Here is a 15,064-nt window from a genome sequence, read left to right as displayed (position 1 = left end):
CCTCAGGTCCTGCCCTCCTCGGGCTTTGAGTGACATTAGGTGGGACCAACCAATGGCTGGGAGAGGCCAGCAGGACGCGTTCTGAGCAGCGGGTGTTTCCCAGGGGCGGGACTTTAAGCCCCGTAATGTAATAATGGCACTAACGGATCGATGAATTAAAGCGGAGCCGCGTGTAGTTTGGAAGGTGAATCGTGTCCGGGACGACTTCCTGTTCACTGACGCCAAAGAGCCGCAACTCAGTGTCTTACTATTATTTTTATTTTTGGCTGTAGCTGAATGATGGGTCGTCAGGATCTCGCAGGGCCAGCCGGAAGCCGGCGGCCGGATTCCAGCTAATTCCTCAGCACCTCCAGAAGCTGCACAGACCCACACTGTGGGCCCCCCGCACGGGCCGCCCGGCCGGGGCCGCCCGGGTGCAGATGCGGGTAAAGGCTAAGCCCGTGCAGGACGTCCTCGTCTTCAGGCAAGCCACACACACACGCACGCACTCCTGCGACGCAAATGAAGCGCAGAAGGAGAGATGGGTGCGCCCGAGGCTTTCGCGTCTGCCATCTGTTTCTTGTCGAACATCACCTAAAACAGGATCATCCTGAAATTGAGTCAGTGGGATGCCGATCAGCCCAGCTACAGGGCAGGCAAGAGATCCGGAGGATCACGGTTTACAGGCTAGCTGGGGCAAAAAGGTCCGAGGAAACTGTGTTTCTGTTGTTCAGCCATGTCATTCTAGCTGCTTTAGAGGAGGCTGAGATCCCGGAGGGACCTGGGTTCGAAGGCAACGCCGGCAGAAGAGTCTGTACAGACTCCATCTCCAAAATAACAAGCAAAAAAGGCCGGGTGGAGGCGAGACTCCAGTGTTAGGCGTTGACATAGAACTGGCAACCTTCAGCCCAGGCGAAGCCCTACGCTCTGGTGTTGTGTGCCTCTCTCACTTGGTTGTCAATCAGCGTGGGAGGAGGCGGGATTATGTGAGCTGTCCAATCAGGCGCGGCCAATAGATTAAAAGGGAGCGCGTCGAAGGGGATTCTGGGTAAGCGTCCGTGAGCGTCATTTCCGGGCTTCGCTTGGGCTGCGCGTCCGGTCTCCGGGCGTTCTCGCGTCAGGCATTGTCCCCGTCGGTCTCTTTGTGACGCGTCCTGCCGTGTTCAGTGAGGTGCGGACACCTCGTCACCCCCGAAATGGTGAGTGTGGGGCGCCTGGGCGTCCCGGGGCGCAGGCGGTAGGCCGCGCATGCCCCGGATTGCTGTGCCGAGGCCGCGGGGCCGCCGCGGCCCAGTCCCGGGCCCTCCCCCGCCGCCGTGTCGCTGAGATGCGGGTGGTGATGGCGGGAGGGCCGCGGGGAGTCGCCACCGCCTCGTGGCCGACCTTCTCCGAGCTCTCCAGGGCCACCCGAAAACCCGAGGGCTTTGTTTTGTTTATCTGTTTGCTCTTTCGTCTTGGTGTTGCGTTGTTCGCCGGTCCTGGGGCTTGAACTCAGGGCCCGGGCTCCGTTCCTGGGCTGCTTTCGCTCGAGGCGAGCGCGCTACCACTTGAGCCCCAGCGCCAATTCCAGCTTTAATTTATTTATTTTTTCTGAGTAGTTTATTGGAGCTAAGAGTCTCACAGATTTTCCGGCCCGGGCTGGCTTCGAACCGTGATCCTCAGATCTCAGCCTCCCGAGGAGCTGGGATGACAGGCGGGAGCCGCCGGCGCGCGGCCAGCCTGCAGAGTTTTCTCAAACCCACCGCCTTGCTGTGTGTAGAAGTGAGAAATCCACCATTCTGGTTCTAACCAAATGCCAAATTCTCCTCTCTTCCCATCAATCAGCGTTGTGACGTTCATTCTAGGTGTCAAGTGATTGTCTCCCGCGAACCTCCGGCCCCGGAGATGGAGCACAGGGCCATTAAGCACCCTAGCATTGCACTGTCTATTCCCCTAGACCTCAGACTTGGTATTCTAATGGATGAGCATTTAAAAAAAATTTTTTTTTATTTTGTTGGTTGTGGGGCTTGCACTCAGGGCCTGGGCACTGTCCTTTTTGTGCTCAAGGCTAGCACTCTACCAGTTGAGCCACAGCTCCACTTCCGGCTTTTTCTGCTTATGTGGTACTGAAGACTCGAACCCACGGCTTCACGCATGCTAGGCAAGCACTCGATCTCTAAGCCACCTTCCCAGCCCTATTTGGGCACTTTTTATATGAGAACCAAGCAGAAAAGAACTCCATAACACAATGTTGAAAAAAGCCTCTTGCTTCTCCACCCCCCCAAACACTGACATCTTGCCAGGCACCTGTGGCTCACACCTGTAATTCCAGTTACTCCTGAGGCTGAGATCTGAAGATTGCAGTTCAGTGCTAACCCCAGGCAGGAGAGTCTGTAAGATTATCTCCAGTTAACCAGCAAGAAGCTGGAAAGTGGAGTTGACTCAAGTGGTAGAGTGTTAATGGAGTATAAAGATAGTGATTGAGAGATAGCACCTTAGCCAGGCCCTGAGTTCAAGTCCTAGTACCAGCATAATTAAAAAAAATTTTTTTTCCCCCACTTGTGATCCTAACCTTTTGGAAACTTTTATGGCGTGACCATGCCTTAAGAAGTGCTTAGGAATGACCCATAATCCAGCCCTACAACCATCTGTGAATTTATAGTGACAGTCAACCCCTTGGTCACTCCTGTCTTCCTCCTTTTTTTTTTTTTGTGGGGCTTGAATGATGGTTCAGGGCGTTGTCCCTGTGCTCTTCAGCTCAAGGCAAGCACTCTACCCCTTGAGCCACAGCACCACTTCTGGTTTTCTAGTGGTTTATTGGAGATAAGAGTCTCACAGACTTTTTTACCCTAGCTGGCTTGGAACTGTGATCCTCAGATCTCAGTCACTTGATTACAGGCATGAGCCACCAAGCACTAGGATGACAGGCGTGAGCCACCAAGCGCTCCTCCCTCCCTTTTTTCCTTCCTTTAAACTCAGGACCTTTGGCTTCCCTTCAGCTATTTTTTTTCTCACAGCTGGTGCTCTGCCACTTGAGCCTTGTTCCTAGCCCAGCTTTCTTTGTTCTTTTTTTTTTTTGTCGGTTGTGGGGCTTGAACTCTAGGCTTGGGCGCTTGTCCCTGTGCTTTTCAGCTCAAGGCAGCTTTCTACCGTTTGAGCCACAGTGCCACTTCCTGTTTTCTAGTGGTTTATTGGAGATAAGATTCATGGACTTCCCTGCCCTGGCTGGCTTTGAACCATAATCCTCAGATCTCAGCTTCCTGATTAGCTAGGCTTTGGGTCATGAGCCACCAATGTCCAGCAGGAAAGTTTTGTTGGCCCTCTCCCCCTTCACCCCCTCCCTGAAATATTTGTCTTGGGATTTGTGGAATTTTGCACAAACTTTCAAAAAATAACATCATGTTGTCCTTGAGTTCCTACTAGGAACATGTGCCATTGCTCACCTCCTTTCTTTCTCACTTGCTATTACTCATCAAACAGGCCCCACTTTTCAGTTAGAATGGTAAAATATTTTTCAGTGTTAGTACTGTTCAATTAAATTTGGGGAAGGGGAAACAAGCATCCAGTTTCATCACCTGTTCATGTGATGTTGGAAATTGGGTCCAGTTCTCCATGTAACAAGTTGGGACAGTGTGTATGTCTTCAAACGAGGATGTGTTTTAGAGACTCATTCATCACTCACGATGATGGTCATTCATTTATTCATTCCTCATCTCTTTTTAGCATGTAGCAAAATTCCAAAATCTGAATGAGAGGAGGATTATAGATTTTGCATACATTTTAAAATAGAACCCTCTTGATCTCTTAGTGTGGTGGGATTACTTCTGATATTTAATTTCCCTGACAGGTGGTCAATTTTTTTTTTTTTTTTAATTTTTGCTCAAGGATAGCACTCTACCACTTAAGCCACAGCACCACTTCCAGCTTTGTTTTTGTGGTGCTGAAGAATTGAATCCAGGGCTTCTTGAATGCCATACAAGCACTCTACTGCTAAGCCAGTCAAATGTTTTGAGCAACCTTTTCTAAGGGTACTGTCATATTAACTCCTCTATGAGTACAGCTTTCTCAAGCATAGTATTAGACTTATCTTGAAGGAGCAATTACAGCTGATGCAGCACTCTCTCTCCCCCCCACCCTACTCTCTTGTTACTCCTGGGGTTTGAACTCAGGGCTGGTACTTTACACTTGAGCCACAGCTCCACTTCTAGCTTTTTGCTGGTTCATCAGAGATAAGAGTCACATAGATTTTTCTGCCAGGGCAGGCTTCAAATTGCGATCCCTCAGATCTCAGTCTTCCGAGTAGCTAGGATTACACATGTGAGTCACTGGCACCTGTTACATTGTTAACAACAGTATATCTTAACTATGACCCAACTTCCTGAGGGGTGCCCTCTTCACCTGTTGCCCTTAGCGATAGTTCATTTCTTCATCTGGTCGGCTGGGCAGGGGCAATGACGAGTGGTAGGAGGAGTCTGATGACAGTCATCGAATGAGCAACTTCTCAGGAGTTGTGAATAGACCCCTGGGCTGGCTGTCCAACCCTTCCTCCTCTGTGCACTGTGCATGTTGCTTTAGGAGGCGCTGACATTTGAGGATGTGGCTGTGGACTTCACCTTGGAGGAGTGGGCTCTGCTGGAACCTGCCCAGAAGAAACTCTACAGAGATGTGATGTGTGAAGCTGCCAGGAACCTGGCATTTGTAGGTAAGGGTGACGACCTTCCCTCAGTCAATTCATTTGCATCATCAGCAGTGTTCATTGGTTTATAATAACGGAAGAGAATACTTTCATGAATAAGCAGGGTCTTAATGTGCAATAAATGTTGAATCTCATAAAATTTCTGACTATTCTAATAATTTTTAATGTTTTCCTGGGTCTGTATTTTAGGAATAAAGTGGCAAGACCAGCATATTGAAGACACTGTGAGGAACCTAAGGTACTCTGCACTCATAAGTGAAAGTGGTGTTTCTGGAGAGAAATGTGGTGTCATTAAAAAATATATGTGTGTATTACATATACACATCTATCTATCTATCTATCTATCTATCTATCTATCTATCTATCTATCTCTATCTATCTATCTATCTATCTATCTACCTACCTATCTATCTATCCATATACACATATATGTTCTTAGGATTTTAGTGCCAGTCCTGGGGCTTGAACTTAGGGCCTAAGTACTGTCCTTGATCTTTTGTACTCAGGATTGGTGTTCTATCACTTGAACCACAGCTTCATCTCAGCTTTTTGCTGGCTAACCAGAGATATAAGAGTCTCATGGACTTTCCTGCCTGGGCTGGCTTTGCATTGTGATTCTCAGATCTGTGCCTCCTCAGTAGCTAGGATTATAGGCATGAGCCACCAGCATCTGGCTTATTAAAATATATATTTTTTTGTTTGGGTTTTTTTTTTTTTTCGATCTGGTCGTGGGGCCTGAACTCTGGGCCTAGGCGCTGTCCCTCAGCTCTTGAGCTCAAGGCTAGCGCTCTACCACTTGAGCCACAGCGCCACTTCCGGCTTTTTTCTTTTTGCTTATGTGGTGCTGAGGAATGGAACCCAGGGCCTCAGGCATGCAAGGCAAGCGCTCTACCACTGAGCCACTTTCCCAGCCCCTGTTTGGGTTTTTTTTTAACTGTATTTTTTTTGTCTTTTCTCTTTTGGTACTGGGGATCGAACCCAGGATGTTGCACTTGCTAGGCAAGGGCTTTGCCACTGAGCTACATCCCAGCCTCTAAAATATATTTTATTTGAGTTCTTTGTTGTTGTCATGGTAGCTCTTTATGTTACAAAGTCATTTCACAGTTGTAAGCTAAAGGGATCCTTCAGTCAGTCTCCTGAATACTTGGGACCAATCTACATTGTCATGTAGTAGGTCAAGAGAATTGGAAAACAAAGCCGAACAGATACAATTCATCTTTTAACTTATTTCTTTAACTTTTAACAATTTTATTTAGCTGGACGCAGGTAACTTAGGAGGCTGAGATGTAAGAATGGTTTGAAGCCAGTTGGGGCAGACAAATCTGAGAGACTTTTATTTCCAGTTAACCAGGAAAAAGCTGGAATTAGAAATATGGCTCAACTGGTACTGTGTCAGCTGTGAATGAAAAAGCCAAGTGAGTGTGTGAGGTACTGAGTTCAAGCCCTAGTACCAACACACACACACACACACACGCACGCACGCACGCACGCACGCACGCACGCACACACACACACACACACTTTTTAATCCAGAGCTAGGCACTAGTGACTTTCCTATAATCCTAGTCAATTTGGAGGCTAAATACAGGAGGATTATGGTTTGAGGCTAGCTAAAGCAGGAAGTTTTGAGAGACCCCTTATTATCTCCTACCTGGATGCAGTAGTCTCTGCCATCTCGAGTTACATTGTAAGATCTTGGAGATAGGCTATCATAGGCAGGGGTCCTAGAGACTGTCTCAGCACAAGGAGAACTGGACACAGTGGCACATGCTCGTGATCCTGGTGATAATAGGAAGCCTAAAAGTAGCTGCATGTGGCTCAGGTGGGTGCCAGGGTAGGAACTGAGAGCATCCCAAAAAACAGTGGAAAATAGGGCTGGAGGCATGGTTTGGTGGCATCATGCCAGCCTAGCAAGCAAGCAAGTGGTGAAAAGCCCCTAGTACTGCCCCTCCAGCACCAAAGTATCCACACATATACATGAAAATCAAGTCTACTTTAACAAATCAACTTGATTGGAATTAAGAATCCCCTTGGGTGATAATACGGATGATCAGTCACCTTGCATTTCAAATGTTTTTCTTCATCAGTTCATGCTCAAGAAATTCGAGGAGGTCAACTAGGCGCCAGTGGCTCATGCCTGTAAATTTAGCTACTCTGGAGGCTTAAGAATGGAGGATTGTGGTTCAAAGCCAGCCTACGCAGGAAAGTCTGTGAGATTCTTATCTCCAATGAGCCACCAAAAAGCCACATGGAGTTGTGGAGTGCTAGCCTTGTGTGAAAAAGCTAAAGGACAGTGACCAGGCCCTGAGTTCAAGCCCCAAGACTAGTACCAAAAAAATAGAACAGCCGGGCGCCGGTGGCTCACGCCTGTAATCCTAGTTACTCAGGAGGCTGAGATCTGAGGATCGCGGTTCAAAGCCAGCACGGGCAGGAAACTTCGTGAGACTCTTTTTTTTTTTTTTTTTTTTTTTGGTCCGGTCGTGGGGCCTGAAGTCTGGGCCTGGGCGCTGTCCCTCAGCTCTTCAGCTCAAGGCTAGTGCTCTACCACTTGAGCCACAGCGCCACTTCCGGCTTTTTTTTTCTTATGTGGTGCTGAGGAATCGAACCCAGGGCCTCAGGCATGCAAGGCAAGCGCTCTACCACAGAGCCACCTTCCCAGCCCTTCGTGAGACTCTTATCTCCAATAAATCACTAGAAAACCGGAAGTGGCGCTGTGGCTCAAGCGATACAGCGCTTGCTTTGAGCTGAAGAGCACAGGAACAGCGCCCAAGCCCAGAGTTCAAGCCCCACAACCGACCAAAAAAAAAAAGATTCCAAGTGGACATAAAGTCCTCACTTTCCCTGATAGTTTAAATAATATAAGTAATTTGTATTAATTAGTATAAAATTAATAGGAAGCAATCTTACTGATAATTTTTTAACATTTGTTTTTGGTCCCGGTACTGGGGCTTGAACTTACAGCCTGGGTGCTGTCCTTTAGCTCTTTTGCTCAAGACTTTACCACTTGAGCCGTAGCCCCACTTCAGGCTTTTTGGTATTCATTGGACATGAGTCTCTCAGACTTTTCTGCCCAGACTGGCTTTGAACTGAGACCCTCAGATCTCAGCCTCCTGAGTTGGATTACATGCATGAACCAACAGTGCCCAGCTAACGTTCATTAAAAAGAAATTAGCATACATTTACTATACCGAGGTTTCCATGTTGTATTTCCATATGTGCATATCCTGTACTTTGCCTCATATCCCCTCTTCTGCTTTTCATTTTTTCCAGCTGTCACATAATAGAGAGATTCTGGGAAGGCAAAGAAGGCGAACAGTCTGGAGAAATCTTCCGCCAGGTTCTAGAACTCAGGCTGAATAAGGAAACTGGAGGCAACTCCTGCGAATGCAGTGTGTGTGGACAAGCCTTCACTGATCCGACGTCCCTTCAGTCACACCTGAGTGTACACACTTCACGCAATCCACGTGAGCATCGGGAGAAAGGGAAAAACCCAACTCAAGATCAGCCAGATGGCGAAGCTGTCAGCGAGCGCCACGCGCCGCCGGCGTCTGGAAAGACTCACCCTGGAGAGAAGTCTTGTGAACGTAGAGACTCTGGAAAGTTCTCTGTTTCTCCAGCAAACCTTCAGAAGCACATGGGAACCCACATGAACAGAGGGCCTTATAAATGTAAGGTGTGTGGAAAAGCTTTTCATTCTCCCAGTTCTTTTCAAGCTCATAAAGGAACTCACACCGGAGAGAAGCCCTATCGATGTGGACAATGCGGGAAAAGTCTAAGTACTCCCCGATCCCTTCAAATACACGAAAGAACGCACACTGGAGAGAAGCCGTATACATGCCAGCAGTGCAGCATGGCCTTCAGTTGCCCGAGTTCTTTGCAAAGACACCAAAGAACTCACACGGGTGAAAAACCCTATCAGTGTAAAAAATGCAGCAAAGCCTTTAGTCGTTCAAGTTCCCTTCGAATCCACGAAAGAACTCACACGAAAAACAGTGCGTCCTGTGAATGTAAGGAATGTGGCAGAACTTTCTTCTCCCTCTCCAAGTTCCAAAGGCACATGATGCTTCACACTGGCGAAGGCCCTTACAAGTGCCAAGAATGTGGGAAATCCTTCACGAGCCCCACGTACTTTCACATCCACGAGAAGGCACACAGTGCAAAGAAGCCCTACGAATGCCAGCAGTGTGGGAAGACCTTAAGTAACCCCACTTCCTTTCAGAGACACGTAAGAACCCACACTGGAGAGAAGCCCTATGAGTGCACGGAGTGTGGGAAAGCCTTCAACTGCCAGAGTTCCTTCCAAAGGCACGAAAGAACGCACACAGGGGAGAAGCCCTACGTGTGTCAGAAGTGTGGAAAGACCTTCAGTCGCTCCACCTACCTGCAGATCCACACGAGGGTTCACAACGGGGAGAAACCCTATGAGTGTAAACAGTGCGGCAAAACATTTACCAGCTCCAGCTCCATCCGGGTCCATAAAGGAACACACACTGGACAGAGACCTTATCGTTGTGAAGAATGTGGGAAGACCTTCACTTGTTCCAGTTCTTTACGAAGACATGCGATCGTTCATACCGGAGAAAGACCCTACGAGTGCCCGCAGTGTGGGAAAGCCTTCAGCCGGGCCAGTTCCTTTCAAAGGCACGAACGCATGCACACGGGAGAAAAGCCCTACGAGTGTTCAGAATGTGGCAAAATCTTCAGTAGTTTAGGTTCCTTTCGCGTCCACGAAAGAACCCACACGGGAGAGAAACCCTACGAATGTGCCGAGTGTGGGAAAGCCTTCATTTGTTCTAGTACCTTCCGGAAACACGAACAGACTCACACTGGAGAAAAACCCTACAAGTGTAGCAAGTGTGGTCAAGCGTTCAGTCGTTCTAGAAATTGTCAAATCCATGAAAAAGCTCATAGCACACGGAAATGAAATTCCAGAATGACTTGGTTTGTTCCAGAATTTCCGGTTTCTAGGACACTGGGAGACGGTACAGTGGTGAGAAACCCCACAGAAATTGTGGGGTGCAGTTCTGGTGTCTCAGTCCAAAGCCCATGAAAGAAGACATCTGAGGGAAAAAAAAAATTGAAATCCTGACCATGCCTGGCCTTTTACCGGCCTTCTGTGAGTGTTTCGGCTCTGTTTTGTTCCCTCTTTCTATACCTCATAATTTTTTTTTTCTTACTTGAATATTTTAGATACTGTATATTAGCAGTTATAGCTCAGGGCTCTTGGTTGGTATATAGTTCAGTAGCAGAGAGTTTCTCTAGTGTGTAAATGGCCCTGGGTTCAGATTTTAGCACTGGCATAGAAAAGAAAACATACTAGCCCTCTATCTCTGGGGCTTGCTAGTTTTTGCTTTTTTTTTCTTCTTTTGTTGTTGTTGTTTTCTTGTGCCAGTCCAGGGGGCTTGAACTTCAGACCTGGGTGTTGTCCCTGAGTTGTTAGTAGGCTAGTGCTCTACTACTTGAGCAATAGCTCCACTTTTTTCTTTGGTCTTTTTGGTGGTTAATTGGTGATTAGTGTTTCAAAAATTTTCTTGTCCAGGATGGAACCACAGCCTCCTGAGTAGTCTCACCATAAGCACGTGTGCACACACACACACACACACATACAAATTTGCTTTTTTTTTTTTTTTTAGTTTGTGTATGTGTGTATGTGTGCACACATGCTTGAATTCAGCCTGGGTGCTAACCCTGAGCTTTGTGCTCAAAGCTAGCACTCTATTACTTGAGACAAGGTTCAACTTCTGGCTTTTATTTTATTTATTTATTTATTTATTTATTTTTTTTTGTCGATCGTGGGGCTTGAACTCTGGGCCTGGGCGCTGTCCCTCAGCTCTTCAGCTCAAGGCGAGCGCTCTACCACTTGAGCTACAGCGCCACTTCCGGTTTTTTGGTGGTTTTATTGGAGATAGGAGTCTCATGGTCTTTCCTGCCCTGGCTGGCTTTGAACCACGATCCTCAGATCTCAGCCTCCTGAGTAGCTAGGATTACAGGCGTGAGCCACCAGCGCCCAGCTAACTTCTGGCTTTTATGATGATTAATTGGAGAAAAGATCCTCATGGACTTTCTGCTGGGTTGGCTTCGAACCACGATCCTCAGATGTCAGCCTCCTGAGTAACTAGGATTACAGGCTTGAGCCACCAGCATCTGAATGTCTTTACTACTTTTATTTCTATTTATTTATTTATTTATTAATTTATTTATTTCAGTTTTGGGCTTGGGCTCTGGGCCTGGGCACTGTCCCTCAGCTCTTCAGCTCAAGGCGAGCACTTGGTTTACTGGAGATAAGAGTCTCACAAACTTTCCTGCCTGGGCTGGCTTTGAACGATGATCCTCAGATCTCAGCTTCCTGAGTAGCTAGGATTATAGGCTTGAGCCACCGGTGCCTGGCTTTTTACTATTTTTGGAAACTCAAATCTAGGACTGGGCATGTGGCTCAGTGGCAGAGCGCATGCCTAGCATGTATGAGGTCCTGGGTTCGATTCCTCAACACCACATACACAGAAAAGCCAGAAGTGGCGCTGTGGCTCAAGTGGTAGAGAGCTAGCTTTGAGCAAAAGAAGCTCAGGGACAGCATCCAGGCTTGAGTTCACAAGCCCCAGGTGGGGGGGGGGGGGGGGGGGGAGAAAGGGGGGGGGAGGCGGCGGCGGCGGCGGAATCTAGGCTGGGCCTCAGCAGACACCCTTGTGGTGGTGCGAGAGACCCACACGCTGCCAGACTGCGCTGCAGCTCTGGCCCTGCTCCGCGGTATATTTGTTGTTGCTACTAAGCGCACACACCATTTGGCGCTTCTGGCAGCCTTCTGAAAGACTTCACTGCTACTGACTTGACGGAATTTGCTGCCAGGGCTGCCCTGGCCACTGGCAAAGTCCCATCTGAAACTGTTGGCAGCGTTATGCAGACTTCTTCAGATGCCGCCTACGTGGTAAGACTTGTTTGTGAGTGGGGGTCCTAACTGAGCTCTGTGCCTTTACTGTCAAGAGGCTCGGTGGGTCCCATTTCTAGTCTGTTGTGAGTGGTTGTCAAGAACTCTGTGTTAAAGATGTAGAAGTTGTTTTTATGTGGAAGAATGCCAGTCTTCCTACTGTGTCTGAAACTTGTGTTTTGGAACCAACTTTGGATTCACTCTGAAGTTGGAAGATACTTTGTGGGCAGGACTGGCAGATCAGCAAGGTAAGCTCCCCCGTGGGACTTTCTGTTGTGCAGCAGAGAACCTTGCTGCGTGCACAGCATAAAATCAGCAGAGATGACTGTGACAGATACAGCAGACATGGAAAGCTGCTAATGATGCTGGCTGCTTTAGTGAGGAAATGGCACCAGTTGAAATGAAAACTCAGAAAGGCAGACAGACAATGCAAATGGATCACTCCCAGCTCCAGACAACCCGGGAGCAGTTACAGACGCTTCCTAACGTTTTTCTTTTTTCTTTTTGGTGGGTCATGGGACTTGAACTCTGTGCCTGAACACTGTTCCTCAGCTCTTCAGCTCAAGGCTAGCGCTCTACCACTTGAGCCACAACGCCACTTCCAGTTTTCTGAGTGGTTTATTGGAGATAAGAGTCTCATGGCCTTTCCTGCCTGGGCTGGCTTTGAACCACCATCCTCAGATTTCAGCCTCCTGAGTAGCTGGGATGACAGGCGTGAGCCACCAGCACCTGGCACAAAACAAACAAACAAAAACTGTAACTTTTAACACTGCTGGCAAGAGTTGGGAATGACTTTGTGTCTGGATGCGTATTCATCCTGTCCCTGCCTTCACTGCGGCCATGAGGAAAGTCAGCCTGAGTCTTAAGGACCTAGATTTAATGAGGTGAAGGAAGCGTTTGTTCCCCTGTCCTTGGCTGTCCAGGTGAGCTTGGATCATGAACCAAGGAAAACCAATGTGCATGCTGGAGCCGTTGGCTTGGATCACCCACTGGGAGGATCGGGATCATGAATTACTGCACACCTGGCTTATGAATTAAGGCGCTGTGGTGGGAAGTACGCAGTTGGATCAGCTTGCATTGGAGGTGGTCAAGGCATCATCGTTATCATTGAGAACACAGCCTGATGAGCCCGGGAGTCCAGTGCCCTACTCCCACATGGCCAGGCTACAGGAGAGAAGGGGACCTGCAGAGCAGCTTCTACCCGCCACATCCCGCCACAGAATTAGACTTTGATGCAGCCGTACTGAGGCCAGGTGCGTTACCATGCAAGAACCCCTGTCATAGGCGGTAGGAACGCTCGAATCCGCCCAGTCTAATACACGATGTGATCCTGAGCTAAAGCGCAACAGTCCATGGCCTTGAAGGAAGCCTGTCCTTGCCAAATAACCACTGTGTATATCTTTAGATACTAGGATTACAAGGAAATTGAATGACTGTTGTCTTAACTGAAAAAATAAAATCTACCACCACAATAGGTCCCTATACAATGTTAAGTCGACTGATTTTGCTTCTCAAAATATCACAGCTGTTGGACCACCAGCAGTAACCCCAAGTCAAGAACAGTATTAAAACTATAAAAGTTGCTTGTTGGTGCTTCATTGTTTTCAATAGTATTAAGGGGAGTAAATTGCTTCACAGATGAATCCACTTACAGCTTATATGAAGGTGTTGTTACTCAGTGAAGTGTTTGGTATTGTAGTGCTCATAATTGTCTTAGAATATGTATATACATGTCACACGCCATATACAAGTATGTGTGTATGTTTATATATTCTGTATACTATATATGCATGTATACCTATAGAATTTGGAATATTGATATTTATGGAATATAGATATGTACATAATAGCATATGTGTATAGATATATCGGTGTATATTTCCTCTGCAGTGCTGGGGAATAGAACTTTGTGCTCTGCAGCTTCTAGCCATCTCCATCTCCTACAGATTTTCTTCAGCAGACTTGACGTTGATCACAGCACTATTTCCCCAGGCTTGATGCACTTGGATGCTTTGATCATTTACCACTTTGTTGGGGGAGGGAGCAGATCCACAGAGTTCCTTCATATCCTGTTAGAGGTGGTGTTCAAGGATAGTGCATGAAGTGCATGTCCAATTTCTAGGGTTTGATCACCTGCACTACCAAAAACCATAAAAACCTTCCCAGTTATTTGGAATTCACAGAAAAAAAATACATTTCCTCATCACAGCAATGACAAGATGCAGATCTACCCAGCCACTGTGAGCGCTCCTCACTTGCTGCTGTAGGATTTGTACCCTGCCAAATGGACCTTTGCCACATGGAAACTCCAGAGTCTAAAGCCCAGCAATCACAAGACAGAGTATTAATGGTGAACGTTCTGTGTGGGGAGATGTCACATCCAGCCTAAGGTTGTGTCCAAATAAATGATGGGTGGAGCCATTACTTGGGAGATTCTATAGCCAGATGGATAAGGGATGAGCTAGTGATCAAGTGCTATATACCAAACACTGCTTCAGTTTGGGTTTGTTTGTTTTTTGCTTTGAAGATCAAGTGCACAGCAAGAGTTGAGGTCAGAGATTAGAACACTACCATGATGTGGCTGGGGCAGAGGCACTGAAACCACCAGAACAGAGAAGGTGGAGCCCGGTGGCCAATGAACAGATGTCCAGCAATGGTCAGCTTCAGAGACAAAAGCCCCCCCCCCTGGTCATTCTGTGTGCTGCATTGGACAGTCCTCACCCTGCACCTCCAATGAGATAGGACGTTTGGTCTTGGCCTGCTACGGCCTGTAGTAGATGGTAAACAACCAATTGCTGCATTGGTTACAAAGCAAGGTTCAGAAAGTTTCTGCTACAGATGGATGAGGAATGGGGGGGGGGAAGTGGGTAGAGTCTTAACAATGGCAAAGGTAGGAATAAAAGATTCTATATTACAGTCTATGATGAAGAATGTTAGTGTAGGCTGTGTGTGTGTGTACTGTGGCTTGAACTCTAGGCCTCACACTTTCACTGTTTTTTTGTTTTTGTTTCTGCTAAGGCGGGTGCTCTACCACTTGAACCACAGCTGCACTTCCAGCTTTGGGGGGGGGTGTTCCTGGGGCTTGGAACTCAGGGTCTGGGTGCTGTCTTTCTCTCCGCGTCCCCTCTACCTCCCCAGGCTGGCACTCTACCACTTCTTGTTTTTCGCTGGTTAATTGGAGGTAAGTGTCTTGTGGACTTTTCCTGCCCTGGCTGGCTTCAAGTCTTGATAATCAGGTCCCAGCCTCCTGAATAGCTAGGATTACAGGTGTGAGCCACAGGCACTTGGATAATATCGGGGACTTTCTGAATCATAGTTCCACGAAGGCCTGAGAGCCTTAAGCCAAAACCTTTCCTGGAAGGCAGCAGAGTCGTTTCATTGTGGCCTTACCAGGAATTCCCGAGTTTTCCCAGTTCCCAGCCCCATCCATAAAGTGGAAACTGCCTTGAATATTCTGGAAAGTTCCAGCGTCCCACCCAGAGGGCAGA

The 15,064-nt window shown here is 47.7% G+C and overlaps 1 protein-coding gene and 1 pseudogene across 1 annotated transcript; both read left to right on the top strand.

The window, feature by feature from the left end:
- Positions 1-106: 106 nt before the first annotated feature.
- LOC138813774 (zinc finger protein 709-like) lies at positions 107-11,253 on the top strand. Its single transcript, XM_070002189.1, has 4 exons — positions 107-1,178; positions 4,534-4,660; positions 4,844-4,892; positions 7,925-11,253. Exons 1-4 carry the CDS (start codon positions 1,176-1,178, stop codon positions 9,576-9,578), a joined length of 1,833 nt encoding a protein of 610 aa, XP_069858290.1. The 5' UTR covers positions 107-1,175; the 3' UTR covers positions 9,579-11,253.
- Positions 9,746-14,478, top strand: LOC138813607 (3-ketoacyl-CoA thiolase, mitochondrial pseudogene; annotated as a pseudogene).
- Positions 14,479-15,064: the final 586 nt, after the last annotated feature.

Source organism: Dipodomys merriami, unplaced genomic scaffold (genome assembly GCF_024711535.1).
Source record: "Dipodomys merriami isolate MVZ:Mamm:240054 unplaced genomic scaffold, mDipMer1.0.p SCAF_6, whole genome shotgun sequence".
Classification (NCBI taxonomy): domain Eukaryota; kingdom Metazoa; phylum Chordata; class Mammalia; order Rodentia; family Heteromyidae; genus Dipodomys; species Dipodomys merriami.
Note: the sequence above shows the minus strand (reverse complement) of the source record. Positions and strands in the feature narration are given on the sequence as shown.

What these genes read in the sequence shown, in the direction of transcription:
- LOC138813774 (XM_070002189.1), top strand. An exon ending in CAGGAACCTGGCATTTGTAG is followed by an intron (nt 4,661 to 4,843) that starts GTAAGGGTGACG and finishes TCTGTATTTTAG; the next exon opens with GAATAAAGTGGCAAGACCAG. An exon ending in GACACTGTGAGGAACCTAAG is followed by an intron (nt 4,893 to 7,924) that starts GTACTCTGCACT and finishes CATTTTTTCCAG; the next exon opens with CTGTCACATAATAGAGAGAT.